Source organism: Pezoporus occidentalis, unplaced genomic scaffold (assembly GCF_034315485.1).
Source record: "Pezoporus occidentalis ecotype Australia unplaced genomic scaffold, CSIRO_AGI_Poc_V1 ctg76, whole genome shotgun sequence".
In the NCBI taxonomy this organism is placed as follows: domain Eukaryota; kingdom Metazoa; phylum Chordata; class Aves; order Psittaciformes; family Psittacidae; genus Pezoporus; species Pezoporus occidentalis.
Window position 1 is genome coordinate 1514306 of NW_026916115.1, and position 25195 is coordinate 1539500.

Here is a 25195-nt window from a genome sequence, read left to right on the forward strand (position 1 = left end):
TCTGCGGGTGCACAACATGCATTGTCAGAGGAATGAGGCTCCATTGTGTACTTTAAGTGCATATGAACTTGTAAATAGGATGTCTTAATTTTCCCAACTGCTTTTTTTTGACACCTCCATTGTGAGCAACTAAAAGGCAGGAGATTTAAAGCTAGGTCACATTCCTGTATTACTTCCCAGTCCTGTTAACTTTGAGTTGTCTCAGCAGTGTTGGATAGCCTAGTTGTCTCCCTTGTACAGTGAATTAAAAGTCAGCCAGGTGGTTGATACCAGCATGTGGTGAATAAAGCTCACCCTGGCAGTATCACAGGGGAGAAATGCAGCCAGGGGGTTACGCTGCTAACACCAATTGCAGGGTATGGGGTGACTTCAGAAAAACAAAAGCGATATTTAACTCGCAAACACCAAAAGACTCAGGCCAGGCTGGCTTTACACCTCTCATCTGGCTTTCAGATGGGGCTGGGGGAGGAAGTTAATTGGTGCTGGTGCTAATACTTCTGCTGAAATTGCAACTCGGCCCTGGAAATCATTCTCCTGAAGTGGTAAGCTCACCACCAGACAGCCTTACCTCTGAGATGCTTAGCCTGGACTGAACACTTCTCCCCACCGCGTTTGTGGCTCCCTTCTAGCAGTTGTGTGATGCTCCTGCCCTGCCACAGGTGCTAGGTGCTGATGGCCAGCAGCGCTGTGCCTTCTACAGCCACCAGACTGGGATAAGGGGGTCTGAGATGGATCTGCCCTACCGCACACCTGGGTGGGTGCTTTCCTCATCAATGCACACGTGCCCCGAGCAGCAGCCCGCACTAATGGTTTCAGCAGTTGCTCTTTGTCCCTGTGGAGAACCTCATTTCTTTTGGTGTCATTACAAGAAATATGTGGGGTCTCCTTTCCAGGGCTGGCTATACCAGCAGCTGCATGGCTCCTTGGGCTTAATACCTCTCCAAGAGCAGGTTCCCAGGAGTGTGAGTCTAACCAGAGAATGGGGTTCGCTGTTGGCCAGTATTTGCACACCCTTGATGTTATTTTCAGCATGGTCTTGCATCCTTCAGAAACAACTGATGCTCCATGCAGGGACTGCGCCTTCTTTAGTCTGGCGCAGTGCTGGAGGTTGGCCCAGCTGCTGCCATTGCCGTGAGCCACCGAACAGCCTTCAGTCCCTTTTCTGTGTACATCAGCTTTCTTTGTTGGTGGTGGTGCTGCTCCCTTTAACACTAAATAAACTCACTGCTGCCATGCCACACTGGGCAGCAGCAAAGATCACTGTCCCTTCTCGCAGTGGCCCTTGCTCAGGAACAAGCTGGAGTGGGGGCTCTCCCGGCACCAGGTAGCTGCTGGCAGATGCTACCCACATGTGGGGCACCAGCATGCACAGGGCAGCCATTGCTGGTTCCTGCACTTGCTGGCCCGGCATCTGCTGCAGAGGCCTGTCGGTGCGCAGACACCCTGGTGCCACCCTGCAAGTTTTCCCCACCGTGGCTGGAATAAAACAAACCCCAGACAGGCAGCAGGAGTGCGGACCCCCCCTTTAGCTATGAATACTTGCAAGCATGTTCTCAGTGCTGTCCCAGCAGCACACACAGGAAGAGAACCGTCACCCCGTGCTCCTCCTAGCCCACAGTGCTGCTCATCAGGGCGGGGAAGGGGCTTTGCTCAGCTCAAGGGGCAGTGCAGGTGGCTGAGCCCCCCTCCCCATCTGCCTGCTTAGGGCCCTCCAGCACCTGCACACGGTCCGGAGGTGCAAGATCTCACAAAACACAGGCTGCCAGGGAATAGCACTGCGGGGAGTACACTCACCCCTCAGCACAGTGCCCTGCAGAGCATTAGCCCAGGGAGCCCCTCTTACCCCCGTCGCTATTTCCTCACCCCACAGACTAAACAGGTCCGTAGGCCCAATTGCTTCTCCTGGCTTTAGATTACAGCATCCAGGCTCACTCTGTCCTGAGGCTGTGGGGCATGCCAGGACGTGTTCAGAACCCTGGGTTTACACAGTAAAGCCCACTGTAATTACAGTGGCCCAAGGCAGAGGGGTGTCTCAGCCTCATGGGAAAGCACCCACACGCTCCCCTGCACCCATCAAGAGCCCCACAACCCCGGCCCTGAGGCCCCTGGCCAGCCCACACCAGTAAGCATCACCCCAGCCTCCCGTAAGCCAAGGGCACCCTGATGCGTTATTACATATATGTACATATTTTAATGTTTCCAGCAGTGTGAAATAATTTAAAAGAAACCCACCAGCCCATGCGGGCAGGTATTTAGCACGGGCAGGGAGCCCTGTATCTTCTGGAGTCACAGAGATGGGGCATTGCCAAATGCCCAGCAGGCCGGACCTAGCCTGCCTTGATGGTGGGGCTGGGGTGTCCTTTGTCCCCACAGCTGGGGCAGCTCTTCAAGATGCTGGACACCGGGGAGTCCTTGGTCCCACTTTGTCTCCCGGGGAGGGGACCTCCACCACAGTGGGGAGCAAGTGTTGCACGGGAGCAGGGCAGGTCCTGGTGCTGCATGGCGGTTTGGTCCACTCTGTGCCAGCCTGCAACGTCCCATTGGTGGGATGTCATCCTCCTCACACCAGGCTTCCCAGGAGCTGTGCTGGGGCTACCGGGGTGCTGGGCGGTGCCTGAGCACACGGAGCGACAGCGTGTCCGCCTGGAGCAGCAGCTCACGGATGCGGGCCAACCCCAGCCCCGAAACGGCTGCCCCATTGACCTGCAGAATCTCATCCCCCACACCCAGGAGCCCCGCATACAGCTTGGCTGTGCTGGCGTCCACCATCTCCTGCACGTAGACACCTACGGAGAGGGATGGGACAGGTGAGCCCCCACCCTGCACCCCGTGGCTGGAGCTGTGCCCCGTAGGGGTGCCCAGGGCTGCCCAGTCATAAATACTGTAAATGGCTTTTCAGACAGGCTGTGTCCCCCAAGCCAGGGGCTGATGGACATGTGGGACTGTGTGCACAAAGCCACACATGTGGCAGTATCCCCCCATCCACCATCACCCCTTTGGGGCTCAGCAGGGATGGAGCAGCCCTTTGTACCTGTCCCCAGGCTTGCGCCTGTGAAGGGAGAAGAGCCACTGTGGAGGGGCCATGCCAGGCCTCCCCTAGGGTCTGGGTGAAGCTTTGGGATGACCCCACCATACCTTTGTCAGGCCGGCCATGCCCAGAGGTGACACAGAACCCGAAGGCACCCTGGGGGGGTCGCTGCAGCTCCAGCTGGCTGGTGCCATCAGGGTAGACCTCCACCACACGCCCCACTGCACGCAGCCGGCCGGGCACCCCAATGTCCTCCACGCTCAGCGAGCGCCGTGGCCCTGAGCCCCGCTTCCTGCAGGGAGAGGGGAGATGGGGTGAGCGCGGGCCCTGGCTGCACCGAGCCACTGCATGTGTCTGAGCACCCCGAAACAGCAGATGTGCAGCCCCATCCTACCTGTTAGCCGTGGTCTGAGGCAGGAGGTAGGCACTGGCACGGGGTGCCTTGCCCAGGAGTGGGTGCAGGCTCTGAACAGAGGCGGCATTTTGGGGCTGATGGAAGGGTGACACCTGGAGAAAAGCACCTGATTGAGACAGGGACAGCAAAAGCTGTGCAGCACTGCAGCCCACCATGCACCAACATGCAGAGGGAGCAGGGGGTAACAGCGCATCTTTCTTACACCTTCCCCCCCACCCCCTGCGTCCACTGCTGAGGAGAGATAAGCCAGCGTCCCCCTCCCTGGGCAGGGACAACCCCCGATGCTTCCTGAGGAGGCATCTCACTGTGGCCATGACCCTAAACCAAATTACCCTATCTCCCCTCCCCAAAGCTGCTTTTCCACCCTCCCTTGCTCGCTCCCTCCCCCTTCCATTCCTCATTTGGCTGCAGGCTTTTCAAACTCCCAAGTTTGGGATGGACCATGCCACCACCACCCCCCCCCCCAGTTCTTCCTGTGGGACCATAAAGCAATGGCTCAGGAATGCTCCAGCCCAGTCCAGCACCTCTTCTCCTGTGGGACCCCTCGGCTCCCTGCAGATACCCCTGACATGGGCTGATGTTTCAAGCTCACCAGCTGCAGGGACTGCAGGGAGGGTGACTTCTTCATGCTGGACCCATCTGGGGCGGTGCTGCCGGGGGCCGGGAGCTGCTCCATGCTGTAGCAGCGGAAGCGGCCCAGGCGCTGCTTCGTGCTCTGGCTGAGGCTGCACAGGAGCTTCTTCAGCCCTGATGCCGAAGTGCTGCTCCCCTTGCGGCTCACTGGCTGCCCCGGCTCCCTGGATGGAGAGGGGTGACAGTCATCCACCCTGTACACGGGGGGAGCAAGGCCAGCGGGTGTTTCAGGGCTGGGGGCACATCCTGCACCCGCCACTGCAGCCTTGAGAGCTGCACTGTGGTGGGACTGGGGTGCTGCCACCTCCCTGCAGCAGTAACTCAGCTTGCACAAGGGCAGGTTTCACAAGCCAGGATGCCTAACATCTTCCCCAAAATTTCAGCAGTTTACCACCATTAACTCCCCTAGTCTCTGCCTGAAGGGAATGCATCCTGCCAAGGGGCTTGAAGGACCAAGTGCTGCCTCCAAACCCTACGGCCAGGCTGAGTCCAGCAGGATCGTGTTTAGTGAGCCCCAAGGCAGCCCGGGGCTGGCAGCATTTAGCAGCCAATTTTCCCCAAAAGGGAAGGACCTGGCACTGGGCTAAACACCTCCAAGGTCACCCACATTTGCCCACAAGTCACATCTGCTGCAACACCCCCGGTGGAGCCAGATGCAGCGTGAAACACAGCTCCCACAAACCCATTTGAGCACACATGCAAAACTGTCACCTCACATTGTGGTTTCTGGGAGGGTTTTGGTGCTGAGAGGTAGAGTCCCACCAGGAAGCCTTTGGGAGCTCCGCCTGGCAGCACCTTGCTGTGCCAAGGAGGGATGCTCAGGGATGCAGCAGCCACCGTGCAGTGCAGGCTGTGAGCAGCCCCTCGCTCTCACTCACCCATGTGCTGTGCTCCTGCCTGGGCACTGCTGCTGCGATCCCAGATTCCCAGCTGCTTCCCCAAGGGAATGAGAAGCCTCCTGGGGCACAGGGGTGATGGGGCTGGCAGTGGGATGTGACGATGCCCCTGCAACCACAGCAAGCCAGTCACATCCCTGCTTCATCAGAGACCCCCCCAGGCATCCCTGTGTGTGGGTGTCTTACCTCTGCCTGTCTCCAGAGGGTCCTGCCCATGGGTGTTGTTGCAGTTGTTGGTGGACAAGGCACGGAGAGGGCTCCCCGGGAGCCACCTGGGGCTGCAGGAACCCCGACGCTCCCCTGGCCTCACCGCGCCTCCAGGCTGGGAGGACACAGTGCTTCCAGCATCAGGCTCCAGGCCCCGGGCTCCTTGGCTCAATGCTCGGCGGAGGCCACCGGAGAAGAGGGCTTTCCTGCAAGGCACCTGGGAGCAGGCCTTCTTGGTGTGAGGGGGAGTGGGGACATGGCTACCTGGCACGCTGGTGCCAGCCCCTGGCTGCAAGGAGGGCTCCAGGGGCTTGCTGGGCTGCTGCAGGGTGTGAGCGGTGTTTCCCATCCCACTGCTGCTCCCCAGATGACAATAGGGGTCCCTGTCCTCCTGGCTGCTGGATCTCCCCAGTGGCAGGGGGCAAACAGCCCCCGTCCGGCTTGTGGCACCACTTGAAGAGCCACCCTCTGCGGAGGGACCACCACTGGCCGCACATGTCCCCTTCTCAGTCCACGCCTCCGGCTGTGGGGTGGCACAGGGGGTCCTGTGCCCACGAGCATGGGGGCCCTGGTGTCCCTGCAGGTGGGGGCTGCGGGGTCCTGCCTCCTCGCTATCCGTCCGGCAGCCATCAGAGGTGTCTGTGCTCTCCAGGGCCGAGTCCACCTCGTCGATGTAAGTGACATCCCCGATATAGGTCTCCTTGATCTTCTCGGTGTGGATGCGCTGCCGGGAAGGGAGAATCCACAGTGGTGACCCCCGGGGGCCCAGAACCCTGGTCTTGGGCTCTGGCTGGGCAGCGTTCAGTCCCCTGCTATCCCCTGAGATGCTTCCTTGTGCTGCAGGGCTACTTTCAGCCTTGTTGGTGGCTGTTGGCATGTCCATGCCGCGAGCGGCGGCAGCTCTGATGAAGGAGCCACAGGCGCTGCACTTGTCCCCAGCGGCGAGGTCACTGCTCCAGGCTTTGGGCTGTCCGGACCCGTCCCCTGGCTGCCTGCCGCCGGACGGCTCTGGTGAGGAGAGCGCCGAGCCCAGCGCCCGCCGGTGCCGCAGCTGCAGCCGCTCCAGGTACCGCACCTCGGCGTCGCGGGCCGACTCATCCTCGAAGCGCACACGGGATGGGGAGGCCCCCCGCGGCTGCCGCGGCTGCCCACAGCTCGACTCCCCGCTCGATGAGTCACTCAGGCTCCCGACATCATGCGGGGCAGCGCTCGGCCTCCCACTGGGCTCCCTGACACGGGGACAGACAGATGGGCATAGACAAGCTGCAAGGGCTGCCCAGTTCCTTTGGGTAAGTAGGGCAGGAGGGGGAAAACCCAGGGCAGAACATGGGACAGGAGGAAAATCCACCTGATGCCCCATCACAGTGTACAGCCCTGCTCCTCCCCAGCCCTCTGCCCGGGCTGCCTGAAGCTGAATTCATGAGAGGCCGTGGCAACACCCAGCTGCCGCAGCTCGACCTCCATCACCTCTCCTCTGCACCGAAGTGCATGGTTAATCAGTCCAGGAACACTGAACTGTACATGACCTGGCAGACACATGGCAAGCCACTGGCTCTGGTACAACCTTCCAGCACCGAGCTCCTCATCACTGGGAAACCGGTCCTCCCAGCCAGCCAGGAGCATACCCTTAATGCCCCCCACAATATCAGCACGCACAGTTAAACACCCCCAGACACCATGCTACAACCGCTTCACACGTGCCTGGCAGGGGGATGCTCCTGCAAGCAGAGAGCTGGCCACACAAGGGTATGAGGCTGCACATACGTTTGCAGCAGGTCGAACCCTGGCTCTGCGCATACACCAAACCCAAACGCATCCCAAGAACACCACGGCACAGGGGGTGGGGGTGGGAAGGATGCAAGGCTGGCACTGACCTGTGGTGTGGGATGGCAGAAGAGAGGAGGAAGATGTCGTGGCTGGCGCGGAGGGGGTTCGTTCGAGCCTTCATGCGGGCACGCTGCAGCAGCTGTTTGGCCTGCTCGTGCCGTGGGCTCAGCTCGAGCTCCTGCCCAGGGACAAAGGCCCTGCAGCCCCGCAGTGGGGAGCGGGATTAGGAAAAAATAACAGGGATTAGACCTGGTTTAACAGTGACGACGCGGCTGCTCTGACCAGAGAAAGCGGGGCCTGGCTTCCGCTCATGGGAGGGCTGGCTGCCGTGCTGGGGGACAGCAGGGCAGGAACCCCTGTAGCCCGAGTGCCAGGCGGGAAGAAGGGGGTAGCACCCTGCACCAGTGATGCTCTGGGGAAGGGCTCAGCCAAGGCAGCACTTTGCATCACCAGCATCTCAGATAGGAATGGGGAAACTGAGGCAGGCACTGCCTCCAATCCCTGCCGGTGTAAATCCCACAATGTGAACTGAGGTAGGTTTGGGACGACCTCACCCAGATGCTTTGCTGCCTTCTTTTCCTTGCAGGGGGATTCCTTTGCACCCCCCTGGCCCCGCCAGGGATCCATCAACTCCAGCACTGCCTTCCCTGCTGGCCATGGCCCTAATCCCCTGATTAAAATAATCAGCTCAGGCAGTTGCTTTGGGAAGCATGGCCTCAACCTCTTTGCGGCAGCAGGATGGGAGTACACCAGCAACCACGGAACGCCTCCTGTGCAGCACCATGGGGGAACCAGCTTTCCACCTGGGGTTTGGCTGCCCTGCTCACTGGGAGCGCAGCATCCCCAGCTCTGCCTTGCACCCAGCCACCACTGATCAACCCTAACCAAGGAAGGGAGCAGAACCATTAACCACAAAATATGGGGGTCTTCCTCACTCACTTGCTTCCCCCCACGCAGCCCCCAAGCCCCCATCCCTGCTCCCCAGCCAACATGCTGCTGCCCAGCTCACCTGCCAGTCCCACCTAGGTATTTTAAGTCCATACCTCTAAGGTTTATCATTAGTTCTACAAGATTACACATGCCTGCCGCCTGGACCCTCTTAAGCACCTGGAGCAAGTTTCTGTCCCCTCCTCTTCCCCAGCTTCCTTCCCATCCTGGGGTCCTGACAGGGACCCCTTTTGCCCAGCCACCACATGGACACCTGGCTCGGCCTGCCCCTCCTGCCCCTCTCACACCAAAGCATCGCTGGAGCCCATCCACACTCCCCCCGCTGGCTGCCACAGCAGGGGGTGCTGCCTCAGCTCCCCCCAGAGCCCTGCCAAGCCCCAGCACTACAGGAAAGAGGGCGATGTCCAGCTCTGCCACACTGGGCCTGACCTACCTGCAGCCCTCGATGTCCTGCAGTGAGACCCCCGAGTCCCAGTCCCCATCGCTCACTGGCACCTCTGAAATGGAGGACAGGGAAAGGCATCAGCTTGGCTGGGCTGCAGCCCCCACCCTGGTCCCTCTCCATAACAGCGCCCTATCCCCAGCCTCACCACTCAGTCCATCCTAAAAAACACCCTTTTGGGGGCTACCACAGCTGCTTGGCTCTGGAGAGACTCCAGGGGAGTGGGACATGGGGCAATAGCACCCAGCATAGGGTGTGCCCGCAGGGTCATTGAGACAGATGTTTTCTAGGGAGAAATTAATTCCCTCTTCTGGTGGCAGCCTGCAAAGGGAAGATGATGCCTGCAGACCTCAAGTGCTCCAGAAAACGTCTTTTTTGTTTGTTTTCAGCAGTGAAATTCCTCACCAAAGTGTCAAAGGGGACGAGCAGCACCCAGAACATCCATGGGAAGAAGCACCCCATGTTGTTTGTGAGCGTCTCCCACAGCTGTCGGTGAAGGGGACACAACACCCACAGGGGACTGGGCAGCACTGGGGTGTGAACCAGCACTGAGCTGTGCCCACACCGTAGGATGCTGGAGGACAGCACCAAGGGCCCTGCTTCACCCCAAAGCTTTTCCTTTCCACTCCCCCTAGTTCTACCGAGACAAGCCGCCACCTGCCCAGCATACAGACCAGGGGCATCCAGGCCCAGCACCTCCTGCAGCAGCCGCCGGTTCCTCTCCACACGCTCTGCCAGCGAGAGCCTCTCCCAGCCCTTGGCCATGGTGGGGGACACAGGCGGACCCCCCCGGTCCCGCAGTGGGGTTCGTGCCTCTTCTCCCAGGGGATGTCTCTCGCGGGGGGAGGCAGAGCCCCGGGTCCCACTGCTCTCAGCCTGGGGGAGCTCGGTGCCTCCTGGCACATCTCTGGGTGCCGGCACCCTCCAGAGCCCCGGGGTGCCAGCGCGGGGTGCCGAGGTGCTGTCAGTCGCAGGCTCCCCGTCCAGCAGCCCATCCGTCAGGTAGGTGCGGAGCTGAGCCCGCGGCTCCACTGCTGCCGCATCTGCCCCCGGCTTCCCCCGCCGGGGACGGGGCTTCTTGGGGCAGGGGCGCTCGGCCGCAGCCGCGGGGGTCCCCGGGCGGCCGCCCCCCCGCTTCTCCTTCAGCGCCTTCACCTTGCTCTCCAGGATGGCGTGGGGCCCGCGGGAGGCCTCGGGGTGCTCCAACAGGGCAGAGGTTCGGCTGCTGCTCTGGCTGTGCTGCTTGGGGGGCCGCGGACCCAGCCGCGTTTCAGCAGGAGAGCCCCCCTCCATGCGCCCTGCGGGGAGAACACCGCGGGAGGGGTGAGCCCCTGCGCCGCCCTCACAGCCCTTCTCCCAAGGGCATAACTCCTGCCTGCCTGAGGCTCTGGGGACAGCAGACACAGTGATGCCTGTGCCCAGGGGGCAAATGTATGCGGTGCCACTGTGGCACAGCCCGACAGGGCAAACCCACCCTCCCAGAGCACTGACAGTGTACAAGCATCGCTCAGAAATGGGGGAATGGGGGAGCCGTGGTTCCTCCAAGCGGGAGCGCCCGTGTCTACGCAGGCTGTTTTGGTGCCCTGGGGCACCAGCAAGATGCGCTGCAGGGAATTCTCTCTCTTCCGAGTCAAATCAGGGCCCCAAAACTCCCCTGAACAGAAATCCCTCGCGGCTGCAACTCACCAAAGGTGTCACCAGACAGACACCGGCCCCCAGGGTCACACGTGTCACCCGTCCTGCACTGGCCTCACAGTCCCGGTGGCACCCTGTTGCTGCTGCCCCCCTGCACCCCATTGGGAGCATCCCGTCCCCGCTGGTGCCCCTGGAGGAGCCTCCCCCGTGGCAGGAGCATCCCCAGGACACCCACCCAGGCCCCATTGCCCCCGGGCTCACCACAGCCCCTTGATGCCCCAGGGCCGAGCAGCGGTGGGATAGGGCTGCAGGCGGGAGGCGAGGGCTGTCCTTACCCCCGGAGCAGCATCGAGAGAAGGCTGGGAAGCGGGAGAAGAAGGCGGAAGAGGGGAAGGAAGCAGGGGAGGGGAAAAAATTAAAAAGAAAAAAAAAAAGACAAACCAGCAAATCGCGGCCCCTTCCCGGAGCCGCGCTCAGCCGCTTGGCTGGGCTGTGGGGCCGCTCCCGGCCCTGCCTCCCCACCGAGCCTCCTCCTCCTCCTCCTCCTCCCTCGCAGCGCGCCCCCGAAGGGCGCCCCCCACGCCAGGGCACACAGCCCGAAGCGGGTCCCCACGCCGCTGGCGGGTGGTCCCGAAGGGCAGCGCCACCGTGGCCATGTGCAGCGTGTCGGGGGAACCCAACTCGGGGCAGGACGGAGGAAGCGCGGCTGCCTTGGCCGCCTCTGGAATGTCCTTTGTCTGGGCTGCGGGTTTGCGAGGCGAGCGGGAAGGGACAGGCCAGCTGCCTGAGCCGGCCGGGGGGGCTGGAGACGCCAGGAGGATGAGGGAGGCTTTCCCCAGGAGCGGGGGTTTTCTCTAACAGCCTCCAGCTGGCACCCTCCTGTGACCACCGTGCACGCCTGCAGATGTGCTAAATTTTCCTGCTCTCCCAGAGGCCAAATCCTGCCTGGACCCCGCCACAAGCCAGGGCTAACCAGGCAACTTCAGGCAGGAGGATGGTGAGACTCAAGCTTGGTCCACCCATCCACACCCCTAAACCCATCGTGCAACGTGCACCCTGAGGAACTACCCACTACTCCCCATGCACCAAACCCCCTGCCCACCTCCCCTGAGACCCCACAGAGCTCATCCCACAGGATGGGGGTCCTGTGTGGACATCGCTTACCTGGAGGTGCTGGGACTGCCGTCCCTGGGGGACATGAGGGGTGCTGCGGGGGACATGGGCATCCTGGTCCTGCTCCGGCTGCCGCTTTAAGCTGCAGCTTTTGATATTTGTGATTGGTTTCATAATCCCGATGAAATCACCAGGATTATGAAATTGTTTTAATCCTCCCGGCTCTGGCCACGCTGGCTCCCACCAGCATGAGCAGCAAGAAATTATTTTTATCTTCCTAAAATATTCACCACCACTACAGTGGTCCCAGGGCCCCCATCACAGCCATAACTGAGCCCAAGGGCTTCCCCCACAGGGGCTGGCCATGCTTCCTCACACCTGGGCTGACCGGCAGCAGAGATGACTCCTTCCCCATAGGGGACAGACCTCCCCCAGCTGCTCCCGGGCAGGAGGGGACTGCTGGCAGGTTTGGGTGGAAGAGCTCAGAGTAGGGAGACCCTCTTCACCCCATACCCCCACCCTGAAGCCCAACCTCCCCTGCAATGCCAGGACCCATCCTTACCTTTGTGACAGAGAGGGATCCCTGCTCCCCTGCCTGGGATGGGGAGGTGAAACACACCTGGGAGATGTTGTCCCCATCAAGCTGGGAATAAACCGCGCAGTGAGGTGCCAAACCCAGGCTCCTGCCACCAGCCAGGCGGGGGCCTGCGGACAGGATTAAACCCTGGGAAGCGGCTGGCGTGACCAGCAACAGGCTTAGAATGATTTTAAGGAGCTGGGCTCTCTTCTGGAAGAAGACTGATTGCAAGAGATGATGAAGAGATTTAAGAGAGCAAAATGAAAGCACAGACCCCAAGCAACCCAGAGTTGGGCTGCTCAGCCTCTGGTCACCCACTGTGCAGGCAGGACACCACCTTAGACCAGAGACAAGCTGGAGAGAAGCAACTGAAAGCTCTCAGAAGGACCAAGAGCCTTTAGCTGGTATGGCACAACCTGGACAGGTTTCCTCCAGCACCACCCCCTGACATGTTGGGTTTGAGCCCTGAGCACTTCCCTTAGAAGGCTTCCTGCCCACCTCCAACCCCTTTCCAACATCCCCCTCCTCCAGGCACCTCCCCTCCTCCCAGGACACAGAAGTCCCTCACCTCCAGCCACCAGCAACAGCCCGGAGCTCCCAAGAGCAGCATCTTTACAGAGCAGTGGAAGCAAACACTTTGTGAGTGAATGTGGCACCACGCATGAGACATGAGAAGAAACACACACAGACCAGGGACAAAAGAGCCATCAGATCATTGGAAAACAAAGAGCTTGTAATAATGAAAAAAGGACAGATTTAGTAACCAATCACTTTTTCCTTTGAAAAACACAATCACAGTAACTTTGCTTTATACAACCACCTAGAAACTATGAAACAGTATCACATTGTGCATTAAGTTTTTTTAAAACCTACTTATCAAGAAGGGTATTCCACACTTCAAAAATTATATCCATTTGGGGAGAAAGAGGAGACAGCTAATAGCGCAGTCACAGATACATCATGAGTCCAAGCAAGCAGCAATTCTTTGTCCTCACCTTTTCCACTTAGCCAAAAAAGAAGAGTGGAGAAGGGGATAGCAAAAGAGAAGGGAGAAGGAAAGAAAGCAAGCACCCACAGAGGACTAATCACACTCCATAATTACTTTTGACATCTACAGGGCTTCATAGAAAGATCATTTTGACCAACACAGTGGGGAGGGGGAGAGGAAGGCAGCAGCAGGAACCGGGGGGAACTTCAGCATTTCCACCCCAGCCCCCTTCCAAATGCCAATCCTTCACCAGGAGGACCCATGGGACAGAGAGGTCATCACAAGTTCTACCAGGCTGCCCAATTTCTCCTCTGGAGCAAAGAGTCTGTAATTTGGTTTCTAGAGCTTGGGGGGCTGTCAGGCCATGGGGCATCTCCCCAGGCAGAGTTGGCGCCTCTTGCTCACTGTGGTACAGTTGTGCTGGGGCCAGAGCAGCTTCCAACTAGGAACAGGGCTTGAGCATCAGCATCTGAGTGCACCCAATATGACCATCCCTTTTCTCTCCTCCCCCTGCAAAACCTGTATTTCTCTTGCAGCCAGGATGCTGCAGCAGGGACTGAGGCCCCCAAGGGATGCTGATACATCAATTTAACCGCACAGTGGTGGCAGGATGACAACTAGTCCCAAGGTGTGGTGTTTAGGATGGTGTCATGTAAAGGAGGCAAGGTTTGATGAGGTGACAGCCACTGAGCCCAGCTGTGACTGCTGCAGTTATTGCACGGATTTTTCCACTCTTCCCCCAGGAGCTCCAGCCTCTCTCTTTTCCAAGGAGTCAAAAAAATCCAATCACCTTCTGGAATAAAGGTGTAAGTTAAAAAAAGATATGCTTAAGGCAGAAGATCATCTTCCCCCTGTGAGTGCAAAGCAGAACAATGGAAGAGAGGAGGGAGGAGATAAGGACAGGATGCAATGCATGAGCAAAGTGGCTGTTGTGTTCTCAATGGGAGCCAAGCCATGCCCCATCCCAGGGCACATCCCAGCATGATGATCCAACATCAGGGCCACAAGCCCCCCCAAAAGTCTGGGGCATACACCGAGCCATGGCAAGCAGTATGCAGCAGCATCCTTGCAGTACGAGGCCAAATTCATTTGGCTGTTCAAAACAGACAAAACTCAAAGGCATTGCACCATCTCCCTTGCTCCTTGGAAGATCCACAGTAAAATCCCCAGGGATTGCTACCTCTTGAGCCAAGGACCGTGCTTTCCCTCCCTGCCTCCCACACAGCTGCAGTGGCTGAGCACCATCTAGGAGGCAGAATAAGCAGCACAAGTTATTACTAGGGAACAGCCACAAGATCCAACTCTGATCCACAAGAGACTTTTCCCTTCCCCAGGATGTTCATGCTGAAGGCTGCTGGCAGTCACCCCTTCACACCCTGCATATCACTGGCTTCAGACAAAAAGCAAAGACACAGGAAGAACACGGAGGGCCAGCAGCAGGGCTGGGAAAGGCATAGGAATGAGCAACAGCTGACTTTGGGAATGCACCTGAATTTGAGAGGTAGGAGCTTATTTGAATCATACAGGCTGCAGCCATGAGTGCCGCAGATGCGTTTCTTTTATAATGTGGTGAGACAGCATTGGTTTCCATTGACGGAGCAACTCCTGCTCCTGCCTGCCAAGTCCATAAAGCCCAAGCCTGCCCTACTGCCCCTCCAGGAGTGTGCACCCCCAGCACATGGCATTGCCTTCTCCAAGCAGGGGGACCTAGAGTTTCTGGAGATACACTCTCAAAGCCATGCAGAGAACTCCAGCTAGCAAATAAACTCCGGATGCTGAAAACCCTACCCTCCTGCAACCCAAAAATCCCTGGAAGAGGAGGAAGGATGGAACGCAGTAGGAAATGAGCATGGACACCTAAGTCCAAAGGGAATCTCCAAAAGTCAGCAGCCACACTCCTCTTAGACGGTACCATCTGCAAGGATTTCAGCCAGACCAAAGCATCTGGCTCATCTTCTTCCAATTTCCATCCAGCTATACCCAGCAACTGAAGCGTTGGATAAAAACTCCCAAAACAGCTCCTTTTTAACTGTGCTCTCCATAATTTTGGATTGCAAGCCTGCTGTTCTTCTCCCTCCAGGAGTGTTTCCAAGCACCCATTAGCAAAGCCAGGTCACAAAGTGAAGCCACCCTGGACTGTCCCCCGCCATCCTCACGCAGGCTGATCACAAGGAGCGATGGGGCTATTTTCTCTCACCATCTGCTCTGCTTCATTAGGTCTCCCCTTATTGGCCAGATGTTCTCGCAGACATGGAGCCGTCCTGGCTTTAGCACTCCCTCTCAGAAGGAATCTGCATGCCTGATTTCTCAGAAATCTCTGGGAGGGAGGGAACAGGCAGACACAGCGCCAGGGCGCTGGGAGCCTTTACAAGCCATGCCTCTGGGAATTCGGGCTACTCTCCCCTGAGAGAACATCTTCACTGCCAAAAGGGATGGTATTTTACATCAGGACATAACGATTGCTAGCTGTAGCACGTCGCCTCCCTTTTCTTCATGATTTCTCCCGCCAGCAAAGACAGAGAAAAAGGGAAGGGAAGGAACAGAGCAGGCAGATGGAATGCTTGTTTCCCATGAGGATTTGGGTAAGCTACAGAATAAGAGTTTAAGTACTTGCAACCTGACCCTCCCCACCAGGTTGGGAAGCAGGTGGTGGGACAGTGCAGCAGCAGGCAGGCAGGATGCAGGCCACCCAGCCATGCCTGCTCCTCCCAGCCCAGCTGAGGAAGGCAGAGTGCTCCCAGGGGATTGGCATCACTTCAAAATCTCTCTCGGTATTTTTCCTTCCCTCTGAAAGGAAGAATTGCCAATAAAACGCTGTTCCAGTTTATAAAGAACCATGTGCTTAAATAACGGCACAGGCTTATTTTGGACTGTTCCCCTGGTGCAGCTGCCCTCCTCTGACACTCTCCTGGGTAGGTATGGCTTCACTCATCTCCCACCATCCTCACTGGAAACACCTATGCAAGGTTTGGACATGGCAACAACTGCTGCAACACAAACTCGGAAATATTTTAAGGGCTTTGTATCTCAGACTCCACTTCCATATGAACAGGAACCCTCCACTTAAGTATGAACAACAAACCTAAGGGAGTTAAATACAGGGAAACAGGCTCCTGGGCACAGAAAGAAGGAGCAGCACAACCCCAGCTAGTCCAGCTGCCCTCCCACTGGAGCAGACCGACGTGGCAGGAGATGCGAGGAGGAGCACCACAACGGACAGCAGCTACGCCACTACCCAACCGCTGACAGAACAGAGGCATCTCCCAGCAGGTCCCTCACAGCTTCTCTGTAAGCTGAGAGCACATCACAGAAGTGTAGGCAGTTACAGGTTTGCAGTGTTGCCCTTCGCCTGGCATGGGGCACAGGTTCATCACCAATGAATTCTAACAATCTATTTCCAATTAAATGAAGAGAGCTAAGTTTCCTTCTTCAGTTCCTCCGGGTAAGAGGCACAGCAGGCAAACTGAAAAAATGCAATGTACCAGTTGTGTGGGAAACCATGCTATTAGCCAATTAAAAAACAAACCACCAAACAGCAACTGAGCAGAGATTCCTAAAATTCCATTGCCCAAACTAGAGGCGAGTCACCAGACAGACATCAGTATGACGATCCTACTTCAAGAGTTTCACCCCTGCCTTGCAGTCCTAGCTGTGAGCCGGGCTGAGGGGAGGGCAGCAGTCCTGGGGACCTCAGGCATGTCAACCCAACCCAGCTCCAGCTCCACCACCAGTACTGCTGCAAGAGGGCAGGGAGCACGCATTGTGCCAGGGGAAGGACAGTGGGGCTCTAGTGAGACATGGCAAGGGGCACAAGTAGCAGCCAAGCCACAGGGCAGCACCCAAAGGAGGCTTTTTGCCAAACCAGAAGCCATGAGGAAAGCTGTTTTCAGTTTCACCTTCCCCATTCAGGTGGGCACAACACAGTCCTTCCCATGCTCCACAGCAGCCCTCTAACATGCCAGCAGTCTTGAACCGCAGCCTGCTAAGCTCTCCCAGCCCACCATCACCTCCTTGCCTTGTCCCACTTCACTGCACTGGGCTGCAGGAGAACACCGGAAGAGCCCTCTGCTCAGTATGGGATGCCCTCGTGCCATTTAAGGATTATTAAGGCTTTGAAAAATACTTTCTGATCTGGAGAATAAAGTTCTGAAGCCTTTGTTGACCTAGCTTTTTTGCACTGTTGGCAAGACCCAACTCTCCTTTCAAAAGGGCCACAGCATCATCTGCACTACTTTCACACAGCTGCATGGAAAGTTGGCGTTGAACCAGCACAAGACATGCTCAGAAGCAGTAGCAGCAACTAAAAAACCCAGAAACTTTGGTTTAAAATAAAATTGAAAAGAAAGAAAGAGAGAAAAGGTAAAACATAGGTGAAAGTTGTCTCACGAGAGGGTATTTGCAGGGCATAACTCCACAGCCCTGGAGATCTACATCTATATTCCCAGCTTTGTTTTCCCATTACAACCTTCATTGCACAGGACTCAAAATCATTCTCGTATGGTTGTTAAGTTTCATAAATAATGTGAAAGCTATATGCAACAGATACATCATATTCCCAAAAAATTATAAGAAAAGTTACATCAAATTAAAAAGTAGCTTCATGAATGAAGATACTGCTCTAAGTGCACTTTCCCTGCAAGTGCAGCCAGTGCCTCAGCGCTGGATATGAAGGAAAAAAACCAAAACAAACAAAATCAGATTTAAAAACTTAAGTCCGGTTTCAACCAGTCAAAACCGGGCCAAGCAGAAACCGAGTGTGCTCTCGGTACTGTCCCATGAGGGAGTCCCTATGATGCTTCGTTATCCAGATAGGTTTGTATGTCCTTGTTGAGACTGTAAACAATCCTTCTTTCCTGAACTGTCCTCTTTATTGGCAAAACAAAGTAAAATATTTTATTGTTTTAAAAGAGAACATTAAAATTAACCCAGAAGAAAAGAAATGTAACACAGTGAGCTTGTTGGAGTCCATAGGATCTGGTTTGGAAGAGCTCGGAAAACATGTTCGGTGTTTTCTCCTGTTTTCAGATGGAACTGTACCAGAGATTGGGTTACTTGGGGAAGAGGTGAACAGAATGAGAAAACAAAGAATGCGGAATAAGAGACCGTGGCCATCTCATGTGTTCACTTCATTTGCTAGGTCCTCTATCAATACCTTAGTGTCAGAAGCCTTGGATCTGGGGAAATAAAAGAAAAACAGAAAACACTCACTGCAGAGAAGTAATATCTGTTACTACATGCAGACAGTAAAATCACAGTGCATTTGGGGAGGGTTAGGGGGAGTGTTGTAGTCTTTCTTACATGGAGAGGGAATAAGCAGGCTGCCGGAACTGTTTCACACTCCCACTCTCCTTGAGAATAGCAGAGCCTTATAAATATGCCCCATCCATCCCCCAGCATCCTCCTCCCGTGGCATGACTCACACCACCCTGCCAGCCGTCTTGTGTGCACAGACAATGCCCTCTGCCGGGCTGCACCCACAGCGGCCGGGTCCATTGTGGCACTGCACCCACCCCTCCGCACAGAATGCCACGAACACTGTCACAGCAGGCCCACATCCCCTCTGCATAAAGTTCTTCAGTCTCTGCTGGTTGGTACTGGTCACATCCATGTACTCGGAGCCAACACAGATGAAAGACAAGCATGGCCCAAGGGCTGTGACTCAGGCCAGGGCACTCTGCGTGACAGCCATGGCCTCCTTTTCCTCCCATCCACCCCTCCCATGCAGTGATGCAACAGGGGTTTGTGCTGCAGGGATTGCACAACAGTCTTGACAAGCCCTGCTTCGGCATCCCGGGGGAGCCCAAGCTTGCTCCCTGGCCAAAGGGCAGCCCTCTGCAGCTATGCTGCTGGGACAGAAGTAATACTTGGATACTGGAGCATTCTGTGATACTCAGAGCATAGGCACCGCAGTGAAAGTATGCAGTCAACAGGTTCAGGAGCTGCGGTGCAAGGTGGGGAAAATTCAGGGTGCAAGAATGATGGGTGGAAAGAAAAAAAAATGCATGGGTTCAGATTTGAGAGAGGAAGGAGTCTTGAGATCTCACATATGAAACCTTAATGATAACTGAAATCCTGGGATGGTTTGAAGCATGGAAATGGCCAGTTGAAGAGAACCTCTCCTCTAGGTTTGCATTTATAACCTCTGGCGACTGCTACAGGCTATTTTTGCAGAAGGAAAGTCTTGTAAAGGGAGCTCTCTTTTCCAGTGGTTTACCAGAACTCCAAGATGAGGATGGACTGACCCCCAGTCAGAGGCACATTTGTTTACTAATTGGACCTGTCCTCCCTTTGAATGACTATTTTGGCTGAGATATTCACATGATTACCCAGTCCATAAACGGCCCCCACACATTAAGAACAGCTGCAATGTATGATTTGGTTTGTTGCACTGGAGGAGAGGCAAAACGTACTGTGAAGCAAGACGAGGCCTGCGCAAGGACACGCTCTGGCTGCGCTTCCACTGTTTGTTCTTGCGGCGATTTCGTACACCATCTTCCTGGTCCATCATCTGATCCAAGAGCGTCAGGTCATCAGCGTTGAGTGGTGCCACAGAGATGTCCCTCACGGCACGGAACTCACCACAGTTGTTCAGGTGCTCGTTTTCCAGACGGAAGAAGTTCCACACAAATCTCCTGGATGGAGAAAAAGGCAAAATTACCCATTTGTTTCCATTTTTACATTGCCCTTGTTTGGTGAAGCACCTGGATACCACTGACTCTTCTCACTGATCAAAGTGCTGCTGGGAACATGCTGGGAGTACAAGCGAAACAGCAGCAACTGCTACAACATCTTGCCAGCTCTCTTGAGAACACTACCTCTGACAGGCTTATTCATTGTCCTAATGATGACAGCCCTTGTCTGGACAGCATGGAGGCACCAGGCGTTACAAGCTAAAGCAACCTCCACCAACTAGGTAAATGAGATTCAGCTTCAAGTTTTCTTGCTCCTGTCAGGAAGCTTTGGGGTGGGTTTCCAGCTAGAGTACATGTAAAGAGCCCTGGAACTGTGTAGGATCCAGACCAATGATGCAGAATCCAAATTTACGTTTGGAAAAGATGCAGAGATTTTAAAATTGTGACCTTGAGAATCCAGTGAAATTTCCACCAGGTCATTTTAAGGAGAAATTCAGTAAAAAACAAACCCAAACAACCAAAAAACCCAAAACCCTCAGGATTAGGTCCAAGTTTAGAAGAAACTGCAAATGCAGTTATGAAGGACCCACCCCACATTGCAACAGAGCTCCCCGGTTTTCTTCACTCTTTGGGATTAAACATTCCTGTTAGACCTAGTCTTCCATTTCAAGGACCAGTACCTTCCACATCCAAGGCATTTCCCATCAAGCTGATCGTATTATACAAATAACACATATGGAAAAGATAAATGAACTGTTCAGTCAGGCAGCCTTACCGGAATACCTCAAGTGGGGCAAATACAGTAGAAATGATATCCCCAGCGTATGGAAATATTTGCATGGAAGTGAGGGATATCTGGATGGTCCACGCAAAACGCAGGATCACATCTTCTACAATGGCACAATAGTAGTATGCCTGAAGAACAAGACAGACAAACAGGACAGCTCATTGTACATGTTCTGCATACAAGAGAGACCTCTTCAGGCCTTTGGGAAGATACAAAACTTGCTGGTCAAGTGCTGGAAAAGTTTACAGCATGAAACAATTTCTCTGAAACAAAAGAACTCTACTGCTAGAAAACCCCAGCTCATAGCATTCAGAAGCACCAGTGGCTAACTACAACATGCTCTAAACTCAGTAAGTTTTGTTAAAATATTAAAGCCTTTCCCAATGTAAAAGCAGGCAGTATACTCACTTTCTGTGGGTAGACAATTCCTTCTCGAAGAAAGGTATTTTCACCAGCATTTTTGTCGAAGAGACCCCAGTCCATCTTCAGGTCCCAAATTAGGGTATAGCAAGAGCTGATGAAATAGAAGATAATCCACAGGTAGAAGAACACTTGGGTGTCACTGTGGTTTTTAGCTGGAAAAGAGAAGAACAGCATAATTCTGTACAACTTAAAGCAGACTGCTTCTTAAAAATTGGCTGATTTGATTAGTGGAAATAACACCCTTTTTATTCAAGTTCTGGGAAAATCAGGCTAGCTAGCCTGAATCAAACCAAAAGCCTTACCAGGACCAGCCTGATAGTGTCACTTACATTTTACTCTCATCTCATTCAACATTTTACACTTGGGACTGAAATCTGCCCCAATATCTCGTTTTCTTCAAACTAGTGGTAGACCTGCCATTCTGACTCTGAACAGCAGGTGGAAGCTCAGGGCCGTATTTCACAAAGGACCGGCTTGTACAAAGGAAAAAGCAACGAGGCCGTGCTCAGTTAGGAGGGATTCATAAGAAAATATTCTGGTTTGCATAAACAACTGTGAATTAGTGCACTAAGAGCCTGAAAAAGGATGGGCAGCACAGAAATTTCCACTAGCCATTTCAGAGATTGTGGTGGCAGGGGAAAATAAGCAAGAAGGTGGCAATACATTGACATATATGCATAAACTCTGAAGAAATCTCTGTACGGAGTTTTAAATACTCATATAGAACTCCTCTTTGTGAAACACAGGTCTATGGGCCCAACGTCTGCTCACCTGCGGATATGTTTTCACCACCAAGTTGTTTCCCATTCCCCCCTGAAAAGGCTACACTGCTCAACTCAGCTAAATTTTCCTGCATCAGTTGGCTGGGTAAAAACAAACAGACCACATAATTCTGTTTGCTTTTAATTAGCAAATCTGGGTCAAAGTTTATAAAATTAAACCACATTATAATGCTTTGCAAGGCTGAGACACTTTGCATTTCGCTGCTATCAGGAGTCTTTTCTCCTTTCTATGCAGCTCCTGCAATTGCTCATTCACTGATTCTTTCTAACAAAGCAAATAACGCTTCCAGTACAAAAAAGCTGTAACGTGTTCAGTCCAAACCTGATGCCACATTAATTGGCAACAGTGTTGTCCGTATATGTGGCTTTATAGCAACACAATCCCCGAAGCTCATCACAGAGGGAGCAACAAGACAATTTGCCCTCTTTTTCCCTTTTGTTTCTGACAATTACAATATAAATGTAATGCAGCAATCCAATAAAATTAATGGAGGTGAAAATGAAAGGCATCGTGTAAAGAGTACACTCCTCACATTATGCCTTTCAGGCTTTCTGGACATGATGTGCAGGATATAGGTCAAATACACAGTCTCATTCTCCTTTCAAAACACACCCCCTAAAGCAAACCTATTAAAGCCACTTATGCAGCAAAGCTTGTTTGCACTGAAGCTTCACATCACAGAGGAAAATGACACAGGACCTGCTGTAGCTCTCAGGCTTGATTACCTTCCCTGCTTTTGTGCAGGGTTGGAATCCTCTGAGCACTACCTCAAATACCCCTGTGGCTCGGCTTTACCCAGTGACAGGTCTAGCATCGCATCATCCACCACTGCCGCTGCAGAGCCATGACGTCACCTTGGAGCAGGCACACAAGTCCTGCAGAATATGGGCTCTGATGCCCAGGTACCTTAATGCTGCTGCTTTGAAACCACCTCTCTGATCCATTTTTAAAGTGCAGCTGCCTACAGAAAAGCAGGACAGAAGTGAGGTTTTGGAGCTTAGCAATCACGGCTGTACTGCAAGATTTCACTCTCCCCCATCAGCCCCTCCAAAGCCTCCACTACATTATTTCAGGAAAAGGCAGATGCTGACATTCAGTGACTCAGAGACACTAAGCCTGTTCTTTCCAACATTATTTCTAGCTCATTAGATCTCCATGTTTAGTTCTCACTACCAGATCCTAAATGACAATTCAGAGACTATTAACGGGTTAAGTGCTTTAATAACTACCCTGTGAAGCTGCATGTTTCCTATCAGAAGCTTAGACTTGAAGACATAGGTCATGCTGTTTGGTTTGAGGCTTTTTTTCCTAATTCAAGCAAACCGAGTCTTGCTCAACATCATCATGAAGCAGACATGCAGAAGGCAGCACAGACAGTACCATACACTGCCATGCCTTTGGCCACATCCCTGGCATGAGCCATGCCCCGCAGGCACTGGGCTGAAGAACAGTGAATTGGCATTATTGGGCACTCTTCTGGAGTTCTCTGGTAACAGAGAGGTCAGTCTGGCCCTGACTATCATCTGTGTAAGAGGCTATCAAAATTGTATCCTAAATTGGCAATTACATAGGCAGGTGATTTCAAAGTGTCCTGGGTTCAGCAGTAGCAGTCATTTTTCTCCTTCTTAATAGCCGGTGTAGTGCTGTGTTTTTGACTTTCAGCCTGGGAACAGTGCTGATAATGCTGATGTTTTTAGTTGCTGCTCAGTAATGCTTACTCTGACCAAGGACTTTCTAAGTCTCATGCTCTGCCAGGGAGCAGGAGAAGCTGGGAAGAAGCAGAGACAGAACACCTGACCCAAACTAGCCAAAGGGGTACTTCATACCACAGCATGTCATGCCCAGTACATAAACTGGGGGCAGTTACCCAGCAGGGCTAGATCACTGCTCAGGTCAGGCTGGGTATCGGTCAGTGGGTGGTGAATGGTTGTATTCTCTTCTGTTTTTATTTTCCTTATCATTATTATAATCGGTGGTAGCAGTAGTGGTTTGTGTTATATCTTAGTTACTGGACTGCTCCTATCCTATCTCAACCCATGGGAGTTACATTCTTTTGATTTTCCTCCCCATCCCCCTGGGAGAGGGGGGTGGAAGAATTGGTGGTGGGGTGAGTGAGCGGCTGTGTGGTTCTGAGTTGCCAGCTGGGCTTAAACCACAACACAAAGGTTCATGCTACTTCAACCTAAATTGTCTAAAGGTTATTGTGTGCAGTTACAGAAAGGAGGAGTATGGGGATAAAAAAGGCCCAAGTAAGAAACCTTGTGACATTAACCTCATCAAACTCAGAAGGACATGCTTGCTTCTAGTTAGGTTATCCTGGTGTCAACTCCCTTTCCCTGCCCCTTTGCAGCAGTCTTTTCAGTGGCACCTGGGGTCACGCTGCTTGCCCCTTGCTCCTGCTCGCTTTCTCACCAACCGTCTCTGCAATTCATTCATCTCCTGAAAAAAAAATCATTAAAAATCCAAATCACTCCCTGGTAAAACACTCTAATCAGAACTAGCCCATTGTCTTCAGCCTTGGCCTTTGAGTTCCTTCCTTTAATCACTTATCCTCCTGTTCCTCCTGCATGCAATTCTGTTTGATACCTTCCTTCCTTCTGTCCTCATTGGTATTCAACTGGTGTACAGAAATATGTTACTGCTCTAGGCAAGCAATTATATCTCAGTCTCCACTGGCTGGTTCTAGTAGCCCTCTTCAGTGCTGCTCAAGGGGCTAGAAAATCAAGGCATTCATATTCTGTCCAGAGGCTCCATCTACTCCTGGCCTCCCAGTTCTTCAGAAGCAATTCATAGCTGTGCATATGTTTGATAATGCCAGGGTCTATTTAAGCAGGAATTGTTTCATCCTGTGTTTAATGATGTGCCAGAAACCACCAAAAATCATTAGCAAGGGATAGTCTCCGGATGAGGGAAGCACTCTGGACACATGGTACATCTCAACCTCTCCAAGAGGGAAAAACCCCAACTCTTCAACATCCCAGGGACTGCAGCAATCCTTCAGCGGCATAACAGCCAGTCCACCCAGCAAGAGGTACATGAAGGACCTTTCTACTCGACACTCCAAAGGGCACTGCCATCTAACAATTTCCTAAGCTAGATTTACTCAAAACAGCACATGCAGGATGAAACACCACCAGCACAAAACCCCTGTATGTAACGTTGCAGGTGCAGCTTCACCCTCCCTGCTGATAGGCAGATTTCAGTACATGTTCATATTACCATGTCTGCAACCTGGAGGTGTTCAGCAGCGTCAGAGGCTATTCAAGCTCATAGTGCCCTGCCATCTCCACTTGCTGCAAAGTTGATGGGAGACAGCATACCACAGGAGCCATTGGCAACCTTCACCACAGAATTTCCATTAGCATTCTTAGTTTACCCTATTAAAGGCAATTCCACTAGATACACTGCACAAATACACCTACAAATTGCTCCAGAAGGTCAACTAGATAAATAATGGAAGACTTCCACCTCTGAACTGAAGCTGTGAATGGCCACAGTGCCAGAAAACAGCCAGAGGCACTTGCAGCAGCAGAATTTACTGCCTGCAAAAATTGCTAATAGACAATATCTTGGATCCCAAAACCAGCCCCAGGGGACACAGTATCTGACTAGTGTTCTAAGAGAATACTACTCCACAGAAATTATAGCCCCTTCTAAACACACGCAAGAGAAAGGTTGCTTTCCATCAAAGGTAGACAGCAAATACTATCCTGAATGCAGTTAATATTGACTTTTCTTCCAAATAATACTATCTGTTTACCCTGCTGAATTATTCTGTGGAATGTAAACACTATATAGTATTCAACACAGAAAAAAAATCAATGCCATGTATTATTGAAGATCTGGACAAAAGCACAATGG

General features: G+C 53.6%; 2 protein-coding genes across 3 annotated transcripts in view; both read right to left on the reverse strand.

Annotated features, from left to right (window-relative positions):
- Positions 1–2311: 2311 nt before the first annotated feature.
- On the reverse strand, positions 2312–10735 carry KIAA1614 (KIAA1614 ortholog). The gene is made up of 10 exons (XM_062602330.1): positions 10367–10735; positions 9071–9694; positions 8388–8451; positions 7054–7203; positions 5159–6408; positions 4955–5081; positions 4036–4240; positions 3423–3535; positions 3136–3320; positions 2312–2786 (listed from the first exon to the last, which is right to left on the reverse strand). The coding sequence occupies exons 2-10, from the start codon at positions 9687–9689 to the stop codon at positions 2593–2595; spliced, it is 2907 nt and encodes a 968-aa protein (XP_062458314.1). The 5' UTR covers positions 9690–9694; positions 10367–10735; the 3' UTR covers positions 2312–2592.
- A 6820-nt stretch (positions 10736–17555) lies between these two features.
- XPR1 (xenotropic and polytropic retrovirus receptor 1) overlaps positions 17556–25195 on the reverse strand; it is a 108079-nt gene continuing 100439 nt past the window's right edge. The window contains exons 12-15 of one of the 2 annotated variants that reach the window (XM_062602332.1): positions 20537–20703; positions 20117–20256; positions 19120–19341; positions 17556–17883 (exon numbers count right to left, since the gene is read on the reverse strand). In XM_062602332.1, coding sequence (XP_062458316.1) covers positions 17823–17883; positions 19120–19341; positions 20117–20256; positions 20537–20703 — 590 coding nt within the window. In that variant the 3' untranslated portion in view covers positions 17556–17822. Of the gene's footprint in view, positions 17884–19119; positions 19342–20116; positions 20257–20536; positions 20704–23627; positions 23774–25195 lie in introns of those variants that run through there. The other variant, XM_062602333.1, reaches the window with a different exon arrangement.